The sequence below is a fragment of the Panthera leo genome, chromosome F3 (genome assembly GCF_018350215.1).
Source record: "Panthera leo isolate Ple1 chromosome F3, P.leo_Ple1_pat1.1, whole genome shotgun sequence".
NCBI lineage: Eukaryota > Metazoa > Chordata > Mammalia > Carnivora > Felidae > Panthera > Panthera leo.
In genome coordinates, this window is record NC_056696.1 from 41532101 (window position 1) to 41545844 (window position 13744).

At 38.0% G+C, this 13744-nt stretch overlaps 1 protein-coding gene across 2 annotated transcripts in view; it reads right to left on the reverse strand.

Moving 5' to 3' along the window:
* The window catches only part of KDM5B (lysine demethylase 5B), an 80685-nt gene that overhangs the window by 30508 nt on the left and 36433 nt on the right, over nt 1-13744 (reverse strand). For both annotated transcript variants that reach the window (XM_042926276.1, XM_042926275.1), the window contains exons 5-12: nt 12196-12330; nt 10280-10376; nt 8887-8996; nt 6894-7052; nt 6311-6430; nt 4111-4269; nt 2939-3120; nt 1486-1648 (exon numbers count right to left, since the gene is read on the reverse strand). In XM_042926276.1, the coding sequence (XP_042782210.1) occupies nt 1486-1648; nt 2939-3120; nt 4111-4269; nt 6311-6430; nt 6894-7052; nt 8887-8996; nt 10280-10376; nt 12196-12330 (1125 nt within the window). The remainder of the gene's footprint in view (nt 1-1485; nt 1649-2938; nt 3121-4110; nt 4270-6310; nt 6431-6893; nt 7053-8886; nt 8997-10279; nt 10377-12195; nt 12331-13744) is intronic.

The window sequence follows — 13744 nt, forward strand, 5'->3', positions numbered from 1 at the left end:
AAATTCTCGAGCACCACCCAGACTAACAGAACCAGAAGCTCTGGGGGTGAGGTTCAGCCATTCGGGGTTCAGATATAGGCGGAAGTTTGAAGACCACTACCCACCACATGGGCACAATCCCTTCTACAGGGAATAGTTCCTCCCCTCTACCCCCAAATCCACCAAAAATATTCTTTATCAGAGCTCCAAGTCTTAGTTCAAATGATCATTACAAGTCCTTTCTAATTCTCCCTAGAGTTAGTGCATCAGCCTCATAGTTGACAGCACTGTTAAAGCACACCACTGTTCCATTATCTGTGTAAAGAGTATCTGTCTTTAACCCTTAAATTCTGAGTCTCAAATGCACAGGCTCACTCATCCATCTCTGCGGGTCCAGAATCAAGCCCCATGGGTTCCTCAACTAAATCACTGAGAATCATGGCCAGATGTCTCATTTAGGGCAAGTTACTTATAACAAGTCAGAAAGATCAGTCAATATGAGGGGGAAAAATCAATGTGAAAAATACCAACACAAGGAGATGGTGGTATTTTGGTAGTTATTGGTCATTACTTTCTAAGCTAGTCTCCATGAATAATTTATGATCCCTCAAAGAAAAATCCTTTCCATCTGTCCCCACTTACTAGCCCGTGGCCCCCAAAGCATGAAATTTAGGTCACAGCAACATCAGGAATGCACTTTAGCGCAGTAACCGTACCATCTACATTCGACTTAGCTAACTGAGATGGACCCCTCAACTTCACACGCTTCACTCTGGCCTCCCTAAATATCTTCAGAGCATTCTCCAACAGGAAACCATATACAAGTAAGTGTCACTTTGTACACCAACCTCAGAGGTGGTATCACCAACAACAGCACCTTTCAGTCTAGAGTAGGAACCCTGAAATCTAAGCTCAAGAGCTTGCAATAAATTTTCTCTTTAAGTAAGCTTAATTGGGGTGGAGGTATAATACAACTAAGACCTACCAAGCATGGAGATCATTTCAGTTTATCATTCAAAATTAAGTTCAAATAGATTCCATAATTTTTTTTTTAAGGTAGGGACAGAGTATAAAGGATTCTGACACTAGAGCTTAGATCTAATTATTAGAACAGAACCTAGACATTTTCACAGTAATTTATACAAATAACATTAAGGTCTTTGTTTTGTTGCACTGAAAGACTGAAGCTATAAAGAAAAATTATGGTTTAGAAAGCTTGAATTAGACACTGGAAAAAAAAAAAAAAAGAAAGCATCACACTTAGTATTTGCAAAATATGGCTGCTTGGCAACCTAGTTATTAGCTGCAACAAATTCGTTTTTATGGTGTCCAAGGATCTAGTCTGACTGGCTTATTGCAGTATAGTATCCAATTACACCAAGCAGCTGTTTCTGCTACGCAGTTATGGTATGGAACACATAACCAAATCAATGCATAAAAAACTGAGTAAGGGAAGAGAAGTGGTAAATTAAGCCTGAGTGGCAGGAGGATTGACCCAGAACATACAGGCACTTCATGAGTCATCAGGGTATTGGGGTTCATGATGGTCACAAGCTGATGGAGAAGATCTGGCTGGGACACAAAGAGCTCTGGAGCTAGTTTCTTCATTACATTTTCTAGCTGCTCGGCAGCATACCCTGGGACTCCATACCAGGTTTTTGGCTCACCCCTGCAAACAGATTGTAAAAATAAATCAATCTCAAGAAATACATAAACATGAAATTTCATTAGAAAAAAATCAGTCTGCAACAACATAAACAAAAAATAGTTCACAAGTCGTATATTTCAGACCCTGCTCTGTTAAGATTATGCTACATAGGAATGTTCTGAGTGTCATTAGAAATGTGATCTGAACATATATGATGCATTTCCCCCCTTCAAATGTATAGAATTTGAACATGAGACTTTATGTCCCAGGTCCCTCTCCTCCTTCCCATTTTTACCTGATCCTTTAGAAAGTGTAAATATCTAGAGTTTCTAAGAATATAAGATAACGTGTTAGCTACAGGGTATGTGGTTACCACAATTTCTTATAGCAATTGACAAGGGATGGCAATTCTCCATCATCCTTTTCCCTTGTCCGTTCTGACACGCAAGGTTAAATCAAACACTAATAAGGCAATTAGCATTTCTAAAGAGCTCTTATTCTTCAAAGCACTTTAAACTGTCAACCAATTAATCTGTAACATCCCTGTGAGGTATGGTAAATATAATCTTCATTTTACAGCTGGGAGCAATTGCCTAGGGAAGCAGAACTGATGCTCCACATATATTTGCCAACTCCCTCTTTCTTGTGGTACATTCTCAAATTCCTCGTGTGGGGACTTAAGTGAGTTACAGATCTTCAAATATTTCTGTACTTAGAAAAGCAAGGGAAATGGAGGGGGTAAAAAAACAGATGTGAAAGAAGCAATCGCTTTGCTTAGAGTTTAAAAAAAAGTCTGAATATGTGCACCCGGCCACCACGCACACACGCACTGACGAAGCCCATTCTACTATGTATAATGACGCCAGAATTCAGCAGCACGAAATAGAAGCTGGCAGTTCCAAGGACCTGGACTCTAGCACCTAGACTTCACTACTCGTCCAAAGGGTATCTGAGCTGCCACTGGCATGGAATGGGATTTTTCCATAGTAAGAGCAAGGCTCAGTGCTTTTTAATCTTTCCATGAGTAAAGATTTTTCACTAAAATCTGTCTACCCTCTCTGCAGAAACATGTTGTACCTGAAAAATAGTGTGTGTACAATTTCAGGGGATTTATGGACTTCCTAGGAATCCTTAAGAACCACTGCCTTAACTTGTTAAGATGCCTGTTCCAACAGTAGTGAAAACTTGGGGGGGAAAAAAATAGCTCGTTACTTTTCAGACACAGTTGAAGAGTTAAGACACATCTGAGACGAAAAGGAAAGTTTCCAGCCCAGCTCGCAAACCATTTGTAGGTTATCTGGAACTTCTTACCAGTGCAGGTAGTTAATCGAATAGCTCCAGTGGTCTTCAATATGCCAACAGAATGAAGAAAAGCACATTCCTACATATAACCAAGGAAGTTTCATGCCACATATATCAGCGGTAATGTGAGCAAGGACAGACTGTTCCATCACTGGCATATTGTTCAAATTCCAGCCACTATCAAGATATTCCTAAAAAGAAAGAAGCAAACAAGGTATAAAGGTTTAGCTACATCATGCTAACGTTTTAGATTCTGCACGTTTCAGAAAGCTGACTGAAAACAGTCTTCAAAACAAAAAGGCTGGGATCAGAGGAAAGGAGGGGAGACCACTATGCTGACTTCTTAGATGCCCATATATTACTTCTGCTCAGTTCTGAACTTTATATAAACGGACTCATATAGTATACGCTTCTGTATCTGCCCACTCCCTTTGTTCTGGCTACAGAGGAAATACATCGTATCAGTCTGTTTATATCAAGTTCAAAAACAGGCCATCTAACCTATGGTGCTCCAAGTCAGGATAGTGGTTGTCCTGAGACAGGGAAGGTAGGAAAAGAGGGAGGACAAAAGGGGAACTTCAGGGGTAAGGTCTGGTAATAACAGGTAATGTCCTTATTCTTGTTCTAGTGCTGGTTACATGGGTGTATTCAGCTTGTGAAAACTCATCAAGCTGTGCACACTGTTATGTACTCATCTAGGTTAGATTTCAAAAAGGTTTTTAAAAAAAAAAAAAAATCTTCCTAAAAGTTTGCTATTGTGGAAAATACTAGACTCATAAACGCTGAAGTTAAAAGATAAATAGGTCTGGTCCCAATCCCTCAAATTTTCTTTAGAAGGAGAAACCAAAGTTATGGACTGAAGGCACAGGGGAGGTTAAGCATCTCCCCACATCATCACAACGCAGTAGAACAGCTGGGACTAGAATTGTTCTGTGGGCTCTTTCTACTTTTCTTGAAATCATTAAAAATCTAGTAATCAAAAATGTGCTGAAAGTAATCATAAATATTACTTTAAGCCAACCAAAAAGAATTTTAATTAATAATTCAAGTTCCAACCATACATATATTTGCAGTAAGGCCATGAATGCTGTACTATGTCCTTTAGATAAGGATATGCTGAACTATCAGCTTTAAATGCAGGTCTCTGCTTGAAATACAAGTGCCTCACAGCTACAGCCTACCTCCTCTTCAGGTGAAAGTTTGATTTTCCCATCTCGGACAGGGAAGCCACTGCCAAATTCTTTTGAGGCAATATCGGCTCCATATTCTACTGTGACATCCTCTTCAATAGTGCTTACCAGTCGCCAAAATTCTTTCTCAACCAGTTCTGTGGGAACCATCTGGAAACAAAACAATGAGGAAGAGAAAAAAATGAATTTTTTCTCAGACACTCACAAACTACCCATGACCAATCTGAAGAGATTAGCTAAGTGACAGGAATCATAGGATAGCACCCTAAGGAAAATTATATCCATAACGTTCCACAATTGATCCCAGGCAGTTCACACATACACATTATTTTCTGAAAGCGACTGTCTAACTAAAGAGGAAGTACTGATTAAGAATTCAGGTTCCTCTATCACCAACCTGGCTACGACTCTAAAAGGGAGTCAAGGAAAGCAAAATTCTGACATTCAAAAACTGGAGATGCTTTTTTGTATGGGAAATAGAATACATAACTTGATGGACTATTACACAGTAATAACAGCTGTGTGTGAAGGACGCTTTATCCGTGAGAGGTGTCCAAACACATTACCTGGGTGCACCTTACGCTCCTCTCACTAGGCCTGGCTGACAGTGCTGCAGGGAGCCATGATGAAAAAGAGTGCAGAACGTGAACAAAAGAGCAATTACTCTACAGCAGTACAAAGAGCCACCAGACGGAGTGTCTAGAATCTGTGGTTAATCCCACGTGAGTCTAGAGACAGGTAACTTAAATGCGATCCCTCAAGGTCCTCATCTTCTAAGTAAAATGAAAAACTAAGCACAGAGAGAAGAGGTCACATGCATACCACCAACTGGTGAAGCAAACATACCAGAAAATAATATACTACAGGAGGTGTCAAAAGAACTGAAAATTCAAAAGAGCATATTTTGAATTTATAAGCCCATCAAATAGGCAAACATTTTAAGTAACTTAACAGCTAGCGTTAGTGCTTTTAGGGAAAAACAAATTCACTCATATACTGCTGGGTTCCCTTAAATGATACAGCCATTAGAGTAGGGAGAAAATTCATCTGACCTCAGTAAGCATGCCAAGAAAACAATCCAGCTAAAGAAATCTACATGTGTGAAGTGTCTGCTACAGTACTTTGTTGGTAAGTGAGAAAAAATACAACCCAAGTGTCCAGAATTACGGTAGGAAACCATTTAATTCTGGTGTACTCACTTGATGGAACATTAAATGCTGAATGAAACATGCTTATGCTTCTAAGAGCATAAAAGAAAATTTAAAATGAACTCACCCTGAAGTTTATAATACTTATGATAACACAACAACATACACAAGCATGCTGACCTGCACACAGGAGTCATTCAGTACATTGTAAAGCTTTCCTCTTCTTTTTTTAATTTTTTTATTTATTTTTTTTAAATTTTTTTTTTTTAACGTTTTATTTATTTTTGAAACAGGGAGAGACAGAGCATGAACAGGGGAGGGTCAGAGAGAGGGAGACACAGAATCCGAAACAGGCTCCAGGCTCTGAGCTGTCAGCACAGAGCCCGATGCGGGGCTCGAACTCACGGACCGCGAGATCATGACCTGAGCCGAAGTCGGCCGCTTAACCAACTGAGCCACCCAGGCGCCCCTCCTCTTCTTTTTTTTAATATGTCCTACTAAATATTGACAACTCTTTTTTTTTTTTTTTTTTTAAGTTTATGTATTTATTTTAGAAGAGAGAGAGACTGCATGGGACAGAGAGAGAGAGAGAGAGAGAGAGACAGAGGGAGAGAGAGAGAGAGAAAATCCCAAGCAGGCTCTGCACTGACAGCACAGAGCCCAATGCAGGGCTCAAACTGGGAGATCATGACCTGAGCCAAAACCAAGAGTATGATGCTTAACCGACTGAGCCACCCAGGCGCCCGTGTAAAGTTTTCTTTACAGTACATTTGTTCAACTAAAAGCACTGCTGTTGGTCTCCTTTACTAATATTCTGTTACTGATGCTGTATAATTTGTGTGGAAAAGCCCCTCTTTAGAGAAACCAAGTGAAAAATCAGGATGTATTTTAAAGTATTACAGAATTTTAACATTACTAAACAAATTAAAAGTTCACTGTGCATAATGACTATCAAAATAAGCACCAAGTCAAATTTGTCTTCAGATACATCTTTCTACAAAAGTTATTAAAATTCTGTATCAAAGCAGTATGTATGTACATACATGGACTGGCATGTTGAAATAATCAGATTTGAATGCATCTGCCATTTCCCCAAAAGTACGGAGGGTATAGTCCCTGGCTGCTTGTTCAAAGCCAAATGCCTCTTGTGGCTTACTACACTCCTGCCAAAATGAAAAAGAAGGGAAAAAATATTTTTATTTATACATTAGTTATATTTCATTTATATATATTTAAAAAACAGATTAGTTACGTAGTGTTTGTTTAAAATAGAAAAAAAAGCTGAATGGATACACTTCAAAATAACCGTTACCTACTGATTGTAAAATCATACTTCTATTTTTTTTTTTACGTCATTCAGTCTTTAAGACGTTTTGCAAAGAGCATGCAATGCTTTCTTAAAGGAAAAAAACATTTTAGGTGTAGTTAAAAATTTTTTTTCTGCCTCTTAGCTCCTTGCATGGCTATAGAACTCACTGTCAAGACCTCCTTCCTATTCAGGTCCAGCCCTTTTTTTTTTTTTTTTTTGAGCATCATTATTATCAACTGCTAAATCTAAAACCCAAAAGCAAAGAAAAACTTTTCTGAAGGAAATTCTCTAATGCCATCTCTGCCATTAATTCTTACCTGGGCCAAACACTTAGGACACCTCCAGTCTCCCTTGGGAACATCATGGAGAGGTGGGATCAAGCAAAAGGTGTGATAACTGTCATCACACCCATCACACAAAAGAAGCCGGTCTTCATCATTGCCACTGCCACATAAGAGGCAGACATACAAATCCACCTGTAGCAATAAAAATAGGTACAAAACAATGGGACATGAGCTACAATTTGATTTTGTGAAATTCTAAGAATAATCGGTCAGGCATAATCTAGTCTCTCCATCCTCCTTCAAATGCAAATGCTTCACCCTCTATAAGAGGTATTATATTTATTTATTTTGAGAGACTGTGTGCGTTGTGTGTGCATGCATACACAAGTGGGGAGGGGCAGAGAGAGAGAAAGAGAGAGAATCCCAAGCAGGCTCCATGCTGTCAACACAGAGCCCAACGCAGAGCTTGATCCCACAAACCGTGAGACCATGACCTGAACCAAAATCAAGAGTTGGATGCTTAACCGACTGAGCCACCCAGGCGCCCCATAAGAAGTATTTTAAATGAAAATGCTTCACCTTTTATAAGAGATATTTCACAATGCTTAATGCATTCTCAACTCTAAAGTATAATCTCTTAAACTTTTTCAGTTGTGTATTTTAGTTAAAGTTCATTATTAAGATATCTAGCTTTTAGTAGTTTAGAGAATGATAATCTAGAAGAGTAGCAGGTAATAAATTGTCAGCTTAACCAAAAATAGAATTTATAAAAAATTCAATTTTGCCATGTTCAAAAGGAAAGAAAAGTGTTTAAGTTAATTAACCACAATAAATTACTTTATATTCTATTTAAGGATTCATGGTTAAAAAGTTCCCCAAATACAGTGATAAAAATACAGTTATTACCTGTTACAGGCTCTATTGTGTTCCCCCCCCCCGCCAAATTCATGTCTTGAAGTCCCAACTCCCAGTACCTCAGAACGTGACTGGATTTGGAACCAGGGTCTTTAAAGAGGTTAATGAAGGTAAAATGAGATCATAATGAGTGGGCCCTAATCCAATGATTAGTACTGATGAAAAGGAGATATGGACACAGATGTGTACAGAGGAAAACCATGTGAAGATACAGGGAGAAGATGACCATCTACAAGCCAAGTAGAGAGGTCTCAGAAAAAATCCACCCTACAGACGCCTTGGTCTTAGATTTCCAGCCTCCAGAAATGTGAGAAAATAAATTCTGTTGTTTAAGCCACTCAGTCTGTGGTACTTTGTTACGGCAGCCCTTGCAAACTAATACATTTCCAATAAATATGGAAAGCTAATTCAACTAATAAGGCAGTCTCACTTTTTCAGTCTTTTTTTGTATCAAATAAAAACCTGGGTTCTGATCATTTTCTGTGGGGTTTTTTTGTTTGTTTTTTTTTTTATCCAGTGGTGGGAGGGGAGGGGGGGAAGAGATGGTACTCATCAATAGGACACTTAATTGGAATAATTTCAAATTCCAAGATAAAAAGCACTTGTTCAAGCTACTCACTGGGCTCTCGGAAGGGGGCAGAGAAGAAAAGCAACCAGATCTCTGTAATGTCCTAAAGCCTCACTTTTAAGTTTCCGTTTGAGAAAATGACTACTTAGTCCTCCAACTCTTGTTGGTGCTCAATTCCTATCCCCCCCACTCCTTTTCTTTTCCTTCCTTCCTTTTCCTTCCTTGTTGTAAAGTTGGAAAACATCAACACGATTTTTGATCTAGCTTTCAGCTCATTTGGAGGTGATCTAGTAATTTATGAACATTCCACATATAATCTAGCTCACCATTATTTGTCTCTAAATTGAATGTACTCCAGAAAAATGGGCGCCAAGGCCGCCAGGTGTTATTATCTTCATAAGGCATTTGTGTATTTTCTCAATTAGAAAGATACTACAAACTGACATGAAAAGGTCTTTTAATTGTCACACTCTAAACTAGCAGTCCTAAGTAAGGCACAAAAGGATAACTGGGGGGTAAAAGCGTTTAAACGTATCAACTCACAGCATTGGTGGTTTTTTTAGATCGGCTCTTGGGTTTTTCCTTCTCGCTTTCTACAATGTACTCTTTCTTCTCAATGGGTTCTTGCTTGACGATGCTTTTCATTTCTCTCTCTGTAAGAGGTAGTCTGAGTTAGCTCTTCTGGTACTACGCTTTACTCACCTTGCTCTCTCCCTATCCCAAGCACTCACAGGACACAAACACAATTTTGCTCCTCCTTTTCACTGTAGCAACAGCACCCAGTGTTGCCATGTTCAAGGGCTAAGTAATCATTACTTCATGATAAAATGCAAACTCTCACAACATTTAAATGTGGGTACTTCTGCAGATGTTGCTCAGTTTGGGAGCTTTTAAGACAGGAGCTGAAGATGTGGTCTTCTTAACGACATGTTACTGAGACATAACATATATTGATGAAAGCAGGTTCCTTGTGATCTTAACTATAAGAGACTAACAATTCACCATTGGCCTCTCTTCCACAATATAGATTATCCCTTCATAAACTATGATACATACTACCCCAACTTCCTGGTTCCAAAGACTGAGAATCTTGGCTAAAACACTAGCTATCAATTAGTGAACTATCCTCTGGTAGGTGCTGTGCTAAATGCTTTCCATGAATTATTTAACCCTTTGCAGCAAATCCATTTCAAGGACAAGAAAACAGATATTAAAAGAAGTCAAAAAATACTGAAGGTCATACAACTAGTTAGTGGTTAAGCCAGGATTCAGATTCAGACCTATATTTTTAAAAATCCATCTACTTTCCACTACATTGTGCTGCCTTTCCAATAACTTACCAATCACTAAGAACAACCAATTTTAATAACGTCTTCATTTGTATGTGCCTGCCTATACAGGGTTTGAGCCCTCTCTTACAGCTTTTTAGTCCTAAACTTACTTCTCATCGACTAACATCTAGCAATGGCCACCCAAGCAATTATCAACTAAAATTCAGATTTAGAAAGCACATCAGCTTGCCATGCCTGAAATAAACTTATCAGATATCCAGTCAAAGGCAATTATGCTTCTCATTAATCACTTCTTTTCAATGAATGCAATGTAACCAAATTTCAAAGTAGCAATTAGTGACAGTAGAGAAACTGAATCGTATTTCTAATATGCATATACATATATATATATATATATATATACACACACACACATATACACACACACACATATATATATGTATATATGTATACATATATGTTTACTTCTACTAGTCACTAACTACAAGAACAGGGACATTAACCTACTTTAAGATTTTATTTCAAGGCCCAACCCACTGATTAGTATTTAATAGTTGCTACAGTGTTTCCTTAATTAACAAATGAATGATATTTGTACTTATTTACTTTTTACTTTTTTCCTACTCATGGATAAACTTTCTTACCAGTTTCACATTTTGGAGTTGGACAACCCATTCGTCGTCTCAGGTTATGAGTTCTGGCTTCTGCTGTCTCTTCTGGTTCTATTTTAATATTCATGGCCTTTAAAAAAAAAGTGTCACATATATAAGTATTTCCCTTAAAAAAAAAAAAAAAGGAATTTTCTAAAATCCAACTGAAATCTCAAGGTGACTATAATCTTATAAATTGTTTATATTAGTAGACCTTCAAAACATGCTTCTCTCTCACCACAAAGGAGAGATCCACCCTTAAAATTACTATTATCTAAGGAATGGACCAAAATCTTTGGGATTACAAGAGTATCTCCACTCAGGTAGGCCAAAAAAAAAAAAAAAAAAAAAAAAAAATAGGGAAAAGTCAAAGATCAGGGAATAAATGAGGGAAAATGTCACTACTAGAATTGGGAACAGCTCTAATTTTCCTCCTAGAAGCTTCCCAGTTCTCACCAACCCACCTCATGCTTTATTCAGTCATCACTAAACCCAACCACTCACAGTTATATAAATATCCTAATTTCATTAGCCTAGAAGGGTCTGCTAGCTTCTTCCAAAGTCTGCCCATTATTTACAGAAAACTCAGCTTCCATAATAATTTGTTATTAATTCTTCTATTAAACTGTTATTACAAACTACTACTCTTCTAACATCACTAAATTGCTAAAGATTCCCCACCCCCATCATTGTGGGTAAATAAGCCAGTCTCAATTTCCAATGTTTCTTAAAGTGGTAATACTTAATAATGAAGCAAAACAACTTTGGCAAGGGTTTGTGGAACTACACTTGATCATTTTTGCCTGTGTTCATTTCTAGGTATTCAGGATGTCCACTGCAGACAAAATTTTTCCCAGGGTGATATCATCACCCTATGTGTCTCTCATCTAGGCAGACCTAGGTATCCAGAGCAGTAGGGCATGTCTTACACATTTAAAGGCCAAGGTGTGCTCAAACAAGAATTTTTAGACTAATGAACTTTAAGAGCATGCTTATAGACTTCAAATAACCATTATTTTCCTATTCTGAGGCAGTCTTAATTCAGAAAAATAGAGCCCCAAATTTTTTCCTTATCTCTAACTTACCTAAGCTAAAAATAATTGCCTTATTTATATCCCTTTCCTCAGAAAACAAAACTGCTCTTTTTTAATCTTGACCAATAATTATTAATAACCAGAGGCTGTTTTAGACACCAATCAATGCAATGAGGCTTAGTCAGCTCTAAGATGTTGCTAATACATTAATCACTGATTGCCAACACTTACATGTCCATCAAGCCAGGCAAGAACACCCCTTCACATGTGTGTATGGAAACAAAGTAACTGGGAAAATAATCTTCTCTTTCCCAGGGGAAACCTCTCAGAGCAGAAAAACCTTGATGCAAACTATCTTTCTCATCAGTTCTCTCCTCCTGATCTTCCTTATGTTCTACTTTCATTTCATCTTATATATTCAATGCCCCCACTCCCATGCTGCCTAATTAGTTTCTGTCTTAGCATAAATATCTGCTATTCCTTTTCAGGAACTCAGGACAGCAGCTTTCAATATCCTCTATCCTCTCTGATCAAAACAAAACAAAACGATAGTTCCCAGCTTTCTATCTCCTAACCTCAATCCCCAATAAACACCGTCTAATTTCAAAACAGGCAAACCAAATACCATCACAATGAATGCCTGTCCTTCCTCAGTTAATTAAGCAGCTGTCTGTCCAGGCAGCATAAACCTAGAAAGAGTTCTCTTTACCCTTTTGACAGTTTCCCCAAGTGTAAAAGCTAGAATACACACAGCATCCTTCTATGAAGTGAACAAGGTTCATAACTACGAACAGTACACACGTGACAGGAATCCAGCATAAGTCAGGCATTAGTGCCAGGGCTCAAGAATTCTGATCAACTGAATGAGGCTCTCACCTCCGCTCTCATGCGTTTTGCTCGTCGGGCTGGGGGGCATGTTTCTGAGGGCTGCACAGACTGCCTCTGGGGAATATCATGGGGTTTGTACTCCTTGTCCTTTGTGTCTGTGCTCAGGTTTGGCTTCTGCAGACACTAGAAATAAAACACAATTGTATTAATGAATTTCCTCTCCGTTTTTAATCTTAAGAATTTCAATGTATTTTGCAAGGTACATTTTACGATTATTTACACAGAAATATAAAAGGTCTCCAACTTTTAAAATCCAAATAAACACAAGTCTGCAGTTACCAATCATATACACACACATATAAAAGCTTAAACAATTTTTTAGCAGGTGAATGGTGTTCCTTCAATTCACTTAACTGTTCATGCCATCAGGTTACACCAGGCCACAGTAGGCTCAAGGCCCTCCCAATGAGCCACTTGCAATTAATTAAAGGCTCAAACTGTTAGAAAGGCCCCTTATAGGGGCGCCTGGGTGGCTCAGTCAGTTAGTTAAGTGTCTGACTTGGGCTCAGGTCATGATCTCATGGTTCGTGGGTTTGAGCCCCACATCAGGCTCTGTGCTGACAGCCCATAGCCTGGAGCCTGCTTCAGATTCTGTGTCTCCCTCTCTTTCTCTCTCTGCCCTTCCCCTGCTCATGCTCTCTCTCAAAAATAAACATCAAAAACAAATTTTAATTAAAAAAAAAAAGGCCCCTTTTAAGCTCCAAAAATGACCTTCCTTATTGAGAATATTTGATTTTTTACAGTGTTTAGAGTAATAAAATATGGAATCCAATAGGTTTTCTAAATTTTAAAATTCTGCAGTTTCAAACATAACTAGCAATGTTCTGTGATCAAAAGATATCATCTGAATTGAGAAAACGGGTAATTTGACTAAACCGTTCTCCCTGATTAGTGCTTTCATTTACTTCAACATATTCCTACAAGGTCTAACTCACAAGGCAAAGGTTAATAAGTAGCCCACGGCAATAACTTTGGTTCTGATCAGACAAGAGTCTCCTGCTTTGATTATTTTTTAGTTTGATTCTAAGCTTGCTGATAGAGGGTATTTAAATGCAGGCACAACAAAACAGAGTAACATCAAAATATTACCACTGAATCTAATATGAATTTCAAGTAACTAACACTTCTTCATAATAGGGCCCATAATTATCATAAGAAACATTTATAAAAGCAGGTTCCCAATTGTAACTACTTAGGGTATAATGTATCATCTATGTTGGGATAAGATACAGTGAAATAATAATCTTCTAGAACTCCTGCTCTATGGGTACCATTACTACCATATAGTCTCACAACTGGTACAGAAAGAATCCAGAGAAGAGGGGTGGAAACAATAGCAACCAAAACAGAGTAAGAAAACCTATGTCTAACATCTACGAAATATGATGCACTAGAAAATAATACTGATACAGATTACTTGATACTCTTAAACAAGAAATAAATCTACCACTGGTACAACCACCTAAGTATTTTAAGTATTCTGTTCATTCTAATTAAATTCATACATTGATTTCATCTGGAAATATTAACTAAATTA